General features: G+C 32.5%; 1 protein-coding gene and 1 long non-coding RNA gene across 10 annotated transcripts in view; one reads left to right on the plus strand and one right to left on the minus strand.

Moving 5' to 3' along the window:
• The window catches only part of LOC143236916 (dual serine/threonine and tyrosine protein kinase-like), a 42,658-nt gene extending 30,275 nt beyond the window's left edge, over window positions 1-12,383 (plus strand). For 6 of the 9 annotated variants that reach the window (XM_076475598.1, XM_076475595.1, XM_076475597.1 and 3 more), the window contains 5 exons: window positions 5,596-5,752; window positions 6,555-6,717; window positions 7,080-7,163; window positions 10,017-10,266; window positions 10,789-12,383. In XM_076475598.1, the coding sequence (XP_076331713.1) occupies window positions 5,596-5,752; window positions 6,555-6,717; window positions 7,080-7,163; window positions 10,017-10,266; window positions 10,789-11,048 (914 nt within the window). In that variant the 3' untranslated portion in view covers window positions 11,049-12,383. Of the gene's footprint in view, window positions 1-5,595; window positions 5,753-6,554; window positions 6,718-7,079; window positions 7,604-10,016; window positions 10,267-10,788 lie in introns of those variants that run through there. The other 3 variants (XR_013019799.1, XR_013019800.1, XM_076475600.1) reach the window with 3 other exon arrangements.
• LOC143236917 (uncharacterized) lies at window positions 48-13,111 on the minus strand. Its single transcript, XR_013019801.1, has 2 exons — window positions 12,986-13,111; window positions 48-424 (listed from the first exon to the last, which is right to left on the minus strand). It is a non-coding gene; the product is annotated as an uncharacterized LOC143236917 (long non-coding RNA).
• Between the last annotated feature and the right edge of the window lie 511 nt (window positions 13,112-13,622).

Here is a 13,622-nt window from a genome sequence, read left to right on the forward strand (position 1 = left end):
GATGAGACTTAAAAAAAAAACTCAACCATTACAGACTTTTCATAATGTATGAGTTAGAACCTTTTAATATTGTGATGTTTCTGCTGTGAAACACACTTTTTATTGTTTTTCTTTCTTCTTCGAAACACTTTTCATTCAACCATCATTGCTTCATTTCTTTACAGATTGAACTGAAACTGAGTAGGCTTATACCTTGGTCCAATGACCTAGACATCTTTTTAATTTTACACATGTAGAATTTTCTAAGGATTATATGCAATCACATGTCAAAAAATTCCCAAAATGTATATTCTGGGCTCCTGTGTGGTCATATTTACAATAATCAAAACGGAAGTTAACATACATATACATTTTCATGCATCCAGCACATTCACTTTAAAACAGGTGGATTTTCCCCATTTGATCTATTTGAGAGGGTCAAAACCTGCAAAAAAATATAATTTTGTGATTTTTGACCAATTATTATGGTGTACTTTAACCAATTTACCTGAGATTTGACACAAAAAATCTTTTCTATGCATTCCATACACAAACAAAAATAATAAAATTTCATATTTTACATAATTTTAGGGGGATGAAGATGCCACAAAAGGCATGATTTTATGTTTTTTGACAATTACTGTTATATTTGGGTAACCTTATATGGGGTATGGTGTAAAGATACTTTTAACAAGTCCAGTAATGTTGAATATTTAAGACTATTGAGCATAAGTTATTACTTGGTTTATTTAATATTTAATGATTATTTAGTTTTCTTAAGAACTGTCAGAAGTTAATTATTTTACAAACAATAGTGTATTCTCAAGACAGCTCAAGAAATACTTGAAGTAAAACTGTATTCTCAAGATGGCTGGTATGAGTATTAAAATTTTAATTAAAATAAAGTACAGAATAACGTTTGGACCTTCTTAGGTCATCTTCAGATGTTCTGTATTTTATTTTGAGTTTTAATACCCATACCAGCCATCTTGAGAATACAGTTTTACTTCAAGTATTTCTCATCATCACAAATTGTTTTAAAAGCAAGAGTTATGATAAGTTTCATTCATTAGTTACTCAGTATAAATCATACTTTTTTGTATATAGTTTAGTTTTTGTACTTGGCTTTTGTAATGTAGTTGGAATCATCTTACTCTTTGTTTCTAAGCCATTTTCATTATGTTTAATATTATTGTTAATAGAGGGATACATATTTCTACATTTTTCTGTTGCATTTCAAAAATACATGCAAATACAATGAGAAAAAAAGCAAGTTAAATGAGAGAAATAATTTGACAGATCTAGACCATGTCAGTGATTAGCCTTAATTGGAGATTTATATAGGTTGTTTCACAGCTGTATTGTAACAATAGAGATAAGAAAAATCATTTATCTTGTCAGTTGTGTTCTAAAGGAACTGAACCAGCCTATGGGAAACTATAGTGTAACAAGTTTTCTGCAGTTATATTTGAGTTATTTTTAATATATATTATATTAAAACAAGTGGATTGTGTGCTGTCTGTTTAGTGTTGATATTTAACAAGGAATCTAATGTAAAGAAATGTGGCTCTATGAAATCAGACAAATACACACACTAATATACACATATATAAATATGGGATATGCCCATTATAGGGGGTAGCAAAAGGTTCAGTATACCAATAATTTTTGGTTTTACTTTCACTTACTTAACCATGTTTTGGCAAGTTACACATAATTAGAACAAAAATACTTTCTTACAGGTAGTATACATGGAAAAACAAAAATGGTGGACTTGCCTATTTCAAGTAGTAATAGGGGGATCAAGATACATTATGGTGGACTTGCCTGTTTCAAGTAGTAATAGGGGGATCAAGATACATTATGGTGGACTTGCCTGTTTCAAGTAGTAATAGAGGGATCAAGATACATTATGGTAGACTTGCCTGTTTCAAGTAGTAATAGGGGGATCAAGATACATTATGGTGGACTTGCCTGTTTCAAGTAGTAATAGGGGGATCAAGATACATTATGGTGGACTTGCCTGTTTCAAGTAGTAATAGGGGGATCAAGATACATTAAAAAGCATAGTTTTTTGACAATTATTTCACTGTTATTTTAACTATTTTTATAACATTTGGTCCAAAGCTATTTTTTTTTACAATTTTCAAGCAGAGATGTAAATATATAATTTTGGAATTTTTGTATTTTGCTCAATTTTCAACAAGAAAAGCAAGTTTGGAGTTTTTGCAAATTATTATGTATCCTAATCAACTTTCATGGGAGTTTGTACAGAGATACTTTCTTGTAGATTGCAAGCAGTTCTACAGAGAGTTTATTATTTTTCTGTGTTTTTAACAATTTTTATGGTGTCAAAATTTCATGGCTGAATTTTGCATTTGTCAAAAAATGTTAACCACTTTAATTTTATCACTGATTTTAGAGTCTTCTTTTATTTTCAGTAAGTTATTTTAGATCCTTGTATCATACATTTGTAAGTTACTTTAAGATGTTGTATCATTTATTTATAAGTTATTTTAGGTTCATGTATTATTGATTTATAAGTTGCTGTAGGTCCTTGAATTATTGATTTATAAGTTACTGTAGGACCTTTATTATGATTTATAAGTTACTGTAGGACCTTTATGATTCGTGACGACATGCGCCACTTGGCCATCATTAGCTGCGGCTGATCACATCACATCACTTGGCCTTAATATCTGTGCTGCAGGGAACTTCGTGTGCTTAGCAGTCGACTTGTGACTGTAGTAATCATGCATCATTTGTGATGTTTTTTCTAATCTTTCAATCCCTTCATACTAACTATGTCGAGCAAAAACAGAAAGTGGTTGGATGAATACGTACTATATGTATTCACATGTATAACGGAACATGATGGGAGTCAGCGTCCTCAATGCATGATTTGCAATGCCAAGTTGAGCAATTCTAGTCTAGCACCAGCAAAACTAAGAACACTCCCTAAAGCTGCATGGAGATGGGAAATACAAAAACACAACGCTTGCTGAATTCAAGATAAAGAGAGCCAGGTTTGATGAAAAGGCTACTTTGCCTGTTCTCGGCTTTGTACCCAACGACAAACCGATCCTCACAGCATTGTATGAGGTTGCGTACTTGATTGTAAAGCAGGTCATACCACACACCATTGATGAAGCACTCGTAAAACCAGCTGCATTGAAGATGGCAAATATCATGCTGGAAAAAGCTGCTGAAAATAAGTTATCCCAAATTCCTCTTTCAAATGACACCATCAGCAGCAGAATAGATGACATGAGCAATGACATCTTGGCTCAAGTAGTTGCAGATCTAATTTCAAGCCCAGCAAAATTCAGCCTTCAACTCGACAAGACCACCAACATTTGCAATCTAAGCCAGCTTGTTGTATTCATGCACTATGTGAAGAACAATGAGATAAAAGATTTTTTATTTTGTAAGCCTCTTACAACAACTTAGGCAGCCGACATGAAGAAACTTGTGGATGGCTTCTTCAGAGACAACTTTTTTTTGTGGGATGTGGTTTCTGCAGTTTGTTCAGACAGATCTACAGTCATGCTGGGATGAAACTCTGGTTTTGGTGCGCTGGTGAAAGCCGATACACCACACATCATTGTAATGCACTGTGCTCTGCACAGGCATGCGTTGGAAAAAAAACCTTGCCTTCAAAACTGGCAGAAGTATTGAAAATTGTAGTAGAATGTGTGAAATTTGTGCGAACAGTGCCCTGAAGCACCTCATCTTCAAAGAGCTGTGTAATGAAATGGGCTCTGAATTCAAGGTACTTCTGTACCATTCTAACGTTCGGTGGTTATCCTGAGGAAAGGTGCTGAATCGTGTTTTTGCCATGCATGTGGAGTTAGATTTTTTGAAGCAATCTGCATGACAATGTTAGTGCTCTCACAAAAACAGGGCTAAGTTCATTCTCATTTTGGCGTACATGGTCGATATCTTCAATGCTTTCAATCATCTCAATCAACAGATGCAGGGCGGTGGAGTCAACATCATCAAAGCGGAAGAAAACCTGAAGGCTTTTCAAAAAAAGCTACCATTATGGAAACAACGAACAGAGAATGATAACTTCTCAGACTTTCCCCTGCTGGACGACTGTGTAAGTAAGATCGAAGATGTGTCTGAAATCAGAGACATTTCTGTACCCAGGGAACTGAAGCAAGTAATTGCCATGCACTTAGATGAGCTCGCAAAGTCTCTTGACGGATACTTCCCCACCAGGGAGTCACATCCAGCATGGGTGAGACAGCCACTCACCTTTAGTGTTATGGCAGCAGATGTCAATGATGAATACTTTAACGAAATCATTGAACTTCAGCAGAGCCAGGTTCAACAGCAACTTTTCAGAACAACAACGCTCTCAACGTTTTGGTGTCACCAAATCATAGCATACCCTCTTATTGCTAAAAACGTCCTTGAGATACTCGTACAGTTTGTTACAACGTATCTTTGTAAGCAATCCTTTTCGAGGATGGTAGATGTAAAAATGAAGAAAAGGAACAGACTTTGTTGCAAAAATGATATGAGAATGGCACTTACCAAGGTGAAGCTGCTCATTTCTGAACTTGTCTCTGAAAGGCAACAGCAAAAGTCACATTGATTTGCAGTAAATATTCATTGAGTTTTGTCTTTGTGTGAAATTAATGTTGTTCTTTGAACATAGTGATATCGTGTGCAACTGATGCATGGTTCATTTTGTGCACTAATAAAATATCTACTCATGTTTTGAATTTGAAAAAAATCATATTTTATTTTTCCAATTAAGAAGGGTTTAGTGAATGCAAGTACAAAACTTCCAGAGTTCAGTACCTCCTACAAGGTTAAGAACCACTGCTGTAGGACCTTTACTACTCATTTATAAGTTATTATTTTAGGTCCTCTATTATTGATTTATAAGTTATTGTAGGTCCTTGTATTATTGAGTTATAAGTTATTTTAGGTCATTTATTATTGATTAAGACCTAAATTACTGTAGGTCCTTGTGTTATTGATTTGTAAGTTACTGTAGGACCTTTATTATTGATTTGTAAGTTACTGTAGGACCTTTACTATTGATTTGTAAGTTACTGTAGTACCTTTATCATTGTTTTATAAGCTATTTTAGGTCCTTGTATTATTGATTTATAAGTTACTGTAGTACCTTTATCAATGATTTATAAATTACTGTAGGATCTTTTTTATTGATTTATAAGTCATTGTTGGACCTTTATTATTGATTTATAAGTTATTGTCAGACCTTTATTATTGATTTATAAATTACTTAGGTCCTTGTATTATTGATTTGTAAGTTACTGTAGGACCTTTATTATTGATTTATAAGTTACTGTAGAACCTTTACTATTGATTTATAAGTTACTGTAGGTCCTTGTATTGTTGATTTATAAGTTATTTTAGGTCATTTATTATTGATTTATAAGTTACTGTAGGTCCTTATATTATTGATTTATAAGTTTCTATAGGACTTTTATTATTGATTAAGACCTAAATTACTGTAGGTCCTTGTATTATTGATTTATAAGTTACTTTGTATCAATATTTCATTTTAATTGTTTGAGTAAATTGATGTTGGACATTTTTGTTAACAAAAAAACAACAACAAATTCATTGTAACAGGCATGCCTAAACTAACTCGAGAGATTGGTAGAGGTCAGTTTGGAGTTGTTTACTCATGTGAAGGATGGGGAGGTTTAACCTCCTGTGCTGTGAAGTCAGTTGTTCCTCCTGATGATAAGCAATGGAATGATCTTGCCATGGAGTTTTTCTATACACGGTATGATCGTTGTACTTTATGTTAAGTGAATGTAGTCTAATGTTCAGGTTGCTTAATTAGAAAAAAAACAACCTATATAATAAAAAATAACATTGAAAAGAATACTAAGAAAATTGCAGTGATAATATCATTTGTTTACACTTGGAAACTGACTGTATTCTTTAAGTCACTTTTATTTCAATACAATACACATTGGTATTTTTAACATAACCAGCAATAAAACTATTAATTTAACAATCTCTATACCTGACTGGTCTGGTACTACAGCTACTAACTCTCCTTCTACAATTAACTAGTCTGGTGATGAAGCTACTATTGATTAAAACCTAAATTACTGTAGTTACTCTTGGGTAGTCTGGTGATGAAGCTACTGACTGCCAGCCTACACTTTTCTTGGTCTGGTGATAAAGTAACTGACTGTCTGTCTCCACCTCCCTCGTCTGGTAATAAAGCTACTAAATTTCCATCTACACTTGGCTGCTCTGGTAATGAAGCTACTAACTGTTGGTTTATACTTGATTAGCCTGGTAATAAAGCTACTAACTGTCTGCCTACACTTTTCTAGATCTGGTGATAAAGCTACTGACTGTCTGGCTACACCAGATTAGCCTGTTAATATAGCTACTAACTGTCCATTTACACTTGATTAGTTTGGTGATGAAACTACTAACTGCCCATATACACCTGACTAGTCTGATGATAAAGCTTCTATCCGTCTGTCTACAGTTGATTAGGTCTACTGATAAAGCTACTAACATCTTTGTTTTTAGAAAGATAAAATTTCAGATTTCTTGTTTGACAGAAGTATACCAGATCATGAGAGAGTTGTACAAATTAAAGGGTCAGTCATCGATCATTTCTATGGCGATGGAAGCTCTCCAGCTGTCCTGTTGATAATGAAACGACTTCAGCTTGACCTGTATTCAGCACTGAAGTCAGGTCTAGATATTGTTACCAGATTACAGGTAATCAGTTGTATTGTTGGTAAGTTTGAGCTGTTTTGATGTTTACATAAAAGGAGAAAGTTACTCTGAGCAATGATTTGACTATGTGATTATGGTAATATATAAAACTCATTTGGGTAACACTCTCCATCCAGTTCTACTACAGAATTTAACCATTATGAGTGAGTACATTTCACATTTCAATCTAGCAGGTGTTTTTTGATAGGCTTAATTTATTGGTGAGGGTTTCTATTAATAACAGAAGAAACTGTAATTTTACAATATCCATAACAAAAACTTAACTCTTAAAACAATAACTGTTAATGGTACAATACGTTTAACAGTAACTGTATATTTATCAGAGTTAATCCTTTTTTTTTCAGATTGCCGTCGATGCTGTGGAAGGGATCAGGTTTCTCCATAGTCAAGGACTCATTCATAGAGACATCAAGTTAAAGAATGTACTGGTAGGCCCATAGTCGAGGACTTATTCATAGAGACATCAAGTTAAAGAATGTACTGGTAGGCTCATGGTCAAGGACTTATTCATAGAGACATCAAGTTAAAGAATGTACTGGTAGGCTCATGGTCAAGGACTTATTCATAGAGACATCAAGTTAAAGAATGTTCTGGTAGGCCCATTGTCAAGGACTTATTCATAGAGACATCAAGTTACAGAATGTTCTGGTAGGCCCATGGTCAAGGACTTATTCATAGAGACATCAAGTTAAAGAATGTACTGGTAGGCTCATGGTCAAGGACTTATTCATAGAGACATCAAGTTAAAGAATGTACTGGTAGGCTCATGGTCAAGGACTTATTCATAGAGACATCAAGTTAAAGAATGTTCTGGTAGGCCCATTGTCAAGGACTTATTCATAGAGACAACAAGTTAAAGAATGTACTGGTAGGACCATAGTTAAGGATGCATTCACAAAGACTTCAAGTTAAAGAATGTATTGGCATGTTCAGCTTCTGCTAGTATTTAGCAGTTATTGTATAATCTATATAGCTTTATTTTCAGTAATAGTTATTCATACCTGTAATAACTGCAGTAATGAAACAGCAGTAAATGGTTGTACATGGTCCCATACTCAGTATTTCAAAGGGAGCTTCTAATTTGTGAGATCAAAAACCAACACATGTTGTGCAAATTACAAGCAGCATGCAAAGAATACTGATGATACATTTCCCCAAAAAATTTGTTTTAAAAAAAAGGTGTTGTGAGATTAGATCTGGAAGCAGTTTTGTATGAAATATAGATTAAACAATTAAATTGGAGTTCATGTAAATCTGCAAACATCTAATGAAATGTCAACAAATGATGATCTTGTTGTCACACTGTATGGGGACCTAAATTTCAATTAACATAAATATGTATGTTTTATTATAAAGGTACTTTACTATGTACATGCAGTGTAGTTATTAATTGTTAAATTAACATAAATATGCATGTTTTATTATAAAGGTACTTTACTATCTACATGCAGTGTAGTTATTAATTGTTAAATTAACATAAATATGCATGTTTTATTATAAAGGTACTTTACTATCTACATGCAGTGTAGTTATTAATTGTTAAATTAACATAAATATGCATGTTTTATTATAAAGGTACTTTACTATCTACATGCAGTGTAGTTATTAATTGTTAAATTAACATAAATATGCATGTTTTATTATAAAGGTACTTTACTATCTACATGCAGTGTAGTTATTAATTGTTAAATTAACATAAATATGCATGTTTTATTATAAAGGTACTTTACTATCTACATGCAGTGTAGTTATTAATTGTTAAATTAACATAAATATGTACGTTTTATTATAAAGGTACTTTACTATTTACATGCAGTGTAGTTATTAATTGTTAAATTAACAAAAATACGTATGTTTTATTATAAAGGTACTTTACTATCTACATGCAGTGTAGTTATTAATTGTTAAATTAACAAAAATACATATGTTTTATTATAAAGGTACTTTACTGTCTACATGCAGTGTAGTTATTAATTGTTAAATTAACAAAAATATGTGTGTTTTATTATAAAGGTAGTTTACTGTCTACATGCAGTGTAGTTATTAATTGTTAAATTAACATAAATATGTACATTTTATTATAAAGGTAGTTTACTGTCTACATGCAGTGTAGTTATTAATTGTTAAATTAACATAAATATGTACGTTTTATTATAAAGGTAGTTTACTCTCTACATGCAGTGTAGTTATTAATTGTTAAATTAACAAAAATATGTGTGTTTTATTATAAAGGTACTTTACTATCTTCATGCAGTATAGTTATTAATTGTTAAATTATACTACCAAGTTAGACAACTCTGTCCAAAAATAGTACATTTGTATTTCAGTTATTCTCTATCATGTATCTACATGTACTACTGAAATGCATTGTAACATGCTTTATTCTTCTTGGGTGATTGGTCATAAAGAATTTGCATACAGTTTCTATGTTGTTATTGGTGCCACAATAATTGCATGGACTGTTCTAGACTTCTGTTGTGGTATAAATATACTTCAAAAGATTACTATTTAGGTCTGGACTGCATGATTGTGAGTTTAGTAATAAAAAGATTATAGTAGTGTCAGTTTTTAAAGTGAAATTATCACATACTGTACTGTTAAAACAGAACAGAAAATAATGATAAGTTTTGTCTGTAGTGTTCTAAAGTAAATTAACAAGCTTGTGTGGACATTGACAAAAAGTAGTCATTAATTTAGGGCTCTGGATACAGCATTGTTTACATACATATTGTTGATTATTACACTTGAGAATCTACAACTTTAGTGAATACATGGGAGTTTCCAGATACAGATTTAACATTATAAGTTAGGTAGATTTCTAAATATCAATGTAATTTATACAAACATTGATAGTGAAACAGATACATCACAGTAAATCCGTCACAAGAATAATAACAATCTCTACATCTCATATTTTTATTTTCTGTCTCACTTTGTCTAGTACTTTAATTTACTTGTTGTTCTGAAGACTTAATGTTCATTAAATCATAAAGAATGTTAAAATAATTCATGAGCTACTTATTATAGCCCTTGATAAACACTGATTTTCATGGGTTATAAACATTACCATTGTATTTTCTCAACTGAACAATCCTTTGACATTGAATTACAAGGATTAATCAATAAATATTTTGAATATATATGTATTTCAATATAACATCATATATTTAGATGTTTGAGAAAGGTGAACCTTTCAGAAGTGCTAAGATTATAGGGTTATCATTTTGTGTCAAGGTTTTTCTGAGCCTACCAATTTTTCTGACATCATGAATCTATCTTAGCTGGATGCTGCTAATAGAGCAAAACTAACAGACTTAGGATTCTGTAAACCTAAAGCAATGATGTCAGGCAGTATCGTTGGAACACCAATCCACATGGCTCCAGAACTGTTTACTGGACACTACGATAGTAGTGTGGACGTGTATGCCTTTGGAATTCTCTTCTGGTACTTATGTGCTGGTGACATTAAAATGCCACACATCTTTGAACAGTGTCAAACCAAGGACCGACTTTTTCACTGTGTTATGAGGGGTAATGTGTTAATATTTGCATAATATTTTTAGATCTTACATTCATGTAGTAATGCTTCTACTGGATCTTATGTGCATGTAGTAACTAACTCCTTCTATCAGATTTTACAGATACATAGTAACTAACTTCTCCATCAGATCTTGCATATATGTTGTAACTAACTCTTCTATTAGATCTTATATACATGTAGTAACTAACTCTTCTATTAGATCTTATATACATGTAGTAACTAACTTCTCCATCAGATCTTATATATATGTAGTAACTAACTCTTCTATTAGATCTTACATATATGTAGTAACTAACTTCTCCATTAGATCTTACATAGATGTAGTAACTAACTCTTCTATTAGATCTTACATAGATGTAGTAACTAACTTCTCCATCATAGCTTACATACTTGTAGTAGCTTCTGTATTAGATCTTACTTTCTAACTTAACTTTAGTATCTAGTAATTATGCACCAATACAAGGTTGTTATTATATCTAATAAAGATTTAATAGAGTAATCTACTATTTCAGGTGGACGTCCAGAAAAGTTGCCACATTTTAGTGAAGACTGTTGGAGGCTGATGTCTGAATGTTGGGCTACGGAACCTAAAAACCGTCCTTTATTAGGAGAGGTGGAGCCTCGACTGAAGGTGATCATGGAAAGCTATCGAACTAATCCTCAATCCAGTGGAAGTAAGAATGGTCCAAAGCAAGTCCCTCAGCAGAGACGTACCATAATCACCATGCCTGTGGTTTATTCAGAACTTATAAGAAATGAAGGGGTTGTATAAATTTTAGTAAATGACCTTTCAGTAAGAAATGAAGCTTCACATTTGGCACTAGTATTGAATTCACTGATTACAGGAGGTAAACTTAACCATACCTTATACCACTCAACACAAGTTGGTTTCTATTCACTTCCTGAACTTCTTTATGTCCTTGTACCATATACCACTCAACCCAAGTCTGTATGATCAACCTAGTACATGCTATACATTTTGGTTTCTATTTACTTCCTGAACTTCTCTATGTACTTGTGCCACGTACCACTCAACAGAAGTCTGTATTATCGACCTTGTACATGCTATACATGTTGGTTTTATTTACTTCCTGAACTTCTTTATGTGCTTGCACCACTCAAGACAGGTTTGTACAATCGACCTAATGTATCCCATACAGATTGGTTTTACTTCTATATTTCTTGAAGACCACAGAAGTATCTCTCACACAAAAACACAAATAATTGAATGAAATCCATTACTCTTAAAATATTTCATCCTCACAGTTATAGATTTTGACTAGATAAAAAGAATATCAAGTTATAAGCTACATTTATCTTAACTCACATTGGATCTTGGAAACTCTATTGAAACTTGCATTCACTGCAATCAAACATTTAAATAATAAAGTGTGACTATTAAAGTAACTTGTTGTACACTAATAAGTAAGGTTATTTTAACAGTAAAGAAAAAAGAATTGTATTAGAAGTAGTCACATAACATGTAATACTTACATAGCACAAGCCTTATCTGTGTTGTACTAGTTCCATAACACCACTGTGTTGTAGTAGTTACATAACACATGGATGACAAGTAATCATTTGGTTCTTAAAGGCTATCCCTTTACATCCACCCTTGAGAATATGTAAAAACTTAAGCCTATTTATTTTTAAGAAACTATTGATTCTTCTTTACTTTTTCAAGTAAATTCTGCAATCAACTCTTGTTGACGGTAACAATCCATTCATCCTGTTAGAATAATTTAAAACACAGTAAAAGAGAGACCAACACTGTTACCAATGTCTTATGCAATAATCTGAAGTAAGAATTAGGGAAAATGTCGTTATTTGTGTTAATGTTGAGTATATTATACTAGTCTGACCTGAAGCATTGCCATTTATTTTATAATTTAATACTTACCTCACTGTTATTAGTATAGATCGTTATAATCTGTTATCAACCATATTAAGAAAGTGAATATTTAGTGATGTCTTCAATGGCAACTTCAGAACGTTTAATGTAGATAGACTTATTTCTAATATAATATGAATATCTCCTTATTTTGCCTTCTGGCACGTACTTGTAATTTTCTGGATGAATAAAGATAAGCCACAATGAAAATCATGATTTCTGGTCTTTGTTGGTCAGTTTTTTGGCAGTTCTTCAAAAGCATATATCGTTTTATCATCTATAATTTATATACAACTTTAGCAGGCTACTTTTATAATCTTCATCTTCATATTATGTGATTGTGAAAAAAATAGCCAGGAATTAGAAACACGTGATGGTGAGACTCAATGATACCAACAAAACGCTAACCCTAAATCAAAGTAAATTATAATTATTTCTGTTGTTAGATGGGTTCTTTTGGGTCCTCTTGGAAACGTAAAGCCCTGTCCGCTAACAAAAATATTTAATTACTTAAATTTCATCTTCTTCAAGTTAGCTTTACTTTTTTCACTTATAATCATAAGTTTATGGATTAACACAGTTATTTTACTTGCATATTAGCTAATATGGTAAATTATAAAACTCCGTGAATTACAAAGTTTTTTTAACAAACGTATTGTACACGTACAAACAAAAAACAACACAAAAATAATGATACGTTAAACTCAAACTGTTGCTATTACTAATAAAACACTAATATTCGTAAATGTTTATGTTGCAATAACTAATTGTGTGAAACAAAATATAACCATTTATACTTCAGAAAAATATTTACTTACTTAAACTATACAGTTACAATGTTTTGGTCGTTGACCCTCCCGTTGTTTATGAGATGACCTCTTGCCCTTAATCAATGCTTGCTGATTCGTGGGCATGTCAACATTTTCCACCATATTTATTACTACAGACATTTTTGAAAATTTGTATTTTGTCCCTCTACCATTTTAACATAAACACTGTTTGTTTATTTCTGCACAAAGCTACCTGAAGGCTATCTGTTCTATCCATACCTAATTTAGTAGTGTAAGACTAGAGGAAAAGCACCTAGTCATCACCACCCACCGCCAATTCTTGGGCTACTATTTTACAAATGAATAGTGGGATTGACCGTCATATTATAAAGCGCCCATGGTGAGCATGTTGGTGTGATGAGGATTTGAACCCGCGACCTGTAAATTAGGAGTCGAGCGCCCTAATTACATGGTCATGCTACACTCTTGTGCAAATTAATTGAAGCAAATGGTCATTTTACAATATTTTTAGTATGGCGGCCGGTGTAAGCTCGCTGAACCCGCTGATTTCCTTTAATAGTCATTTTTTCACACGGATGGCGTCATTAGCTGTGTTTTGCAGTATGGTCGATCTATGTTTGGGATATATGATGAAATTTTGAGGAATACTACGTCATTCGAAATT

The sequence above is a fragment of the Tachypleus tridentatus genome, chromosome 13 (assembly GCF_004210375.1).
Source record: "Tachypleus tridentatus isolate NWPU-2018 chromosome 13, ASM421037v1, whole genome shotgun sequence".
NCBI classification, from domain to species: Eukaryota; Metazoa; Arthropoda; class Merostomata; order Xiphosura; family Limulidae; genus Tachypleus; species Tachypleus tridentatus.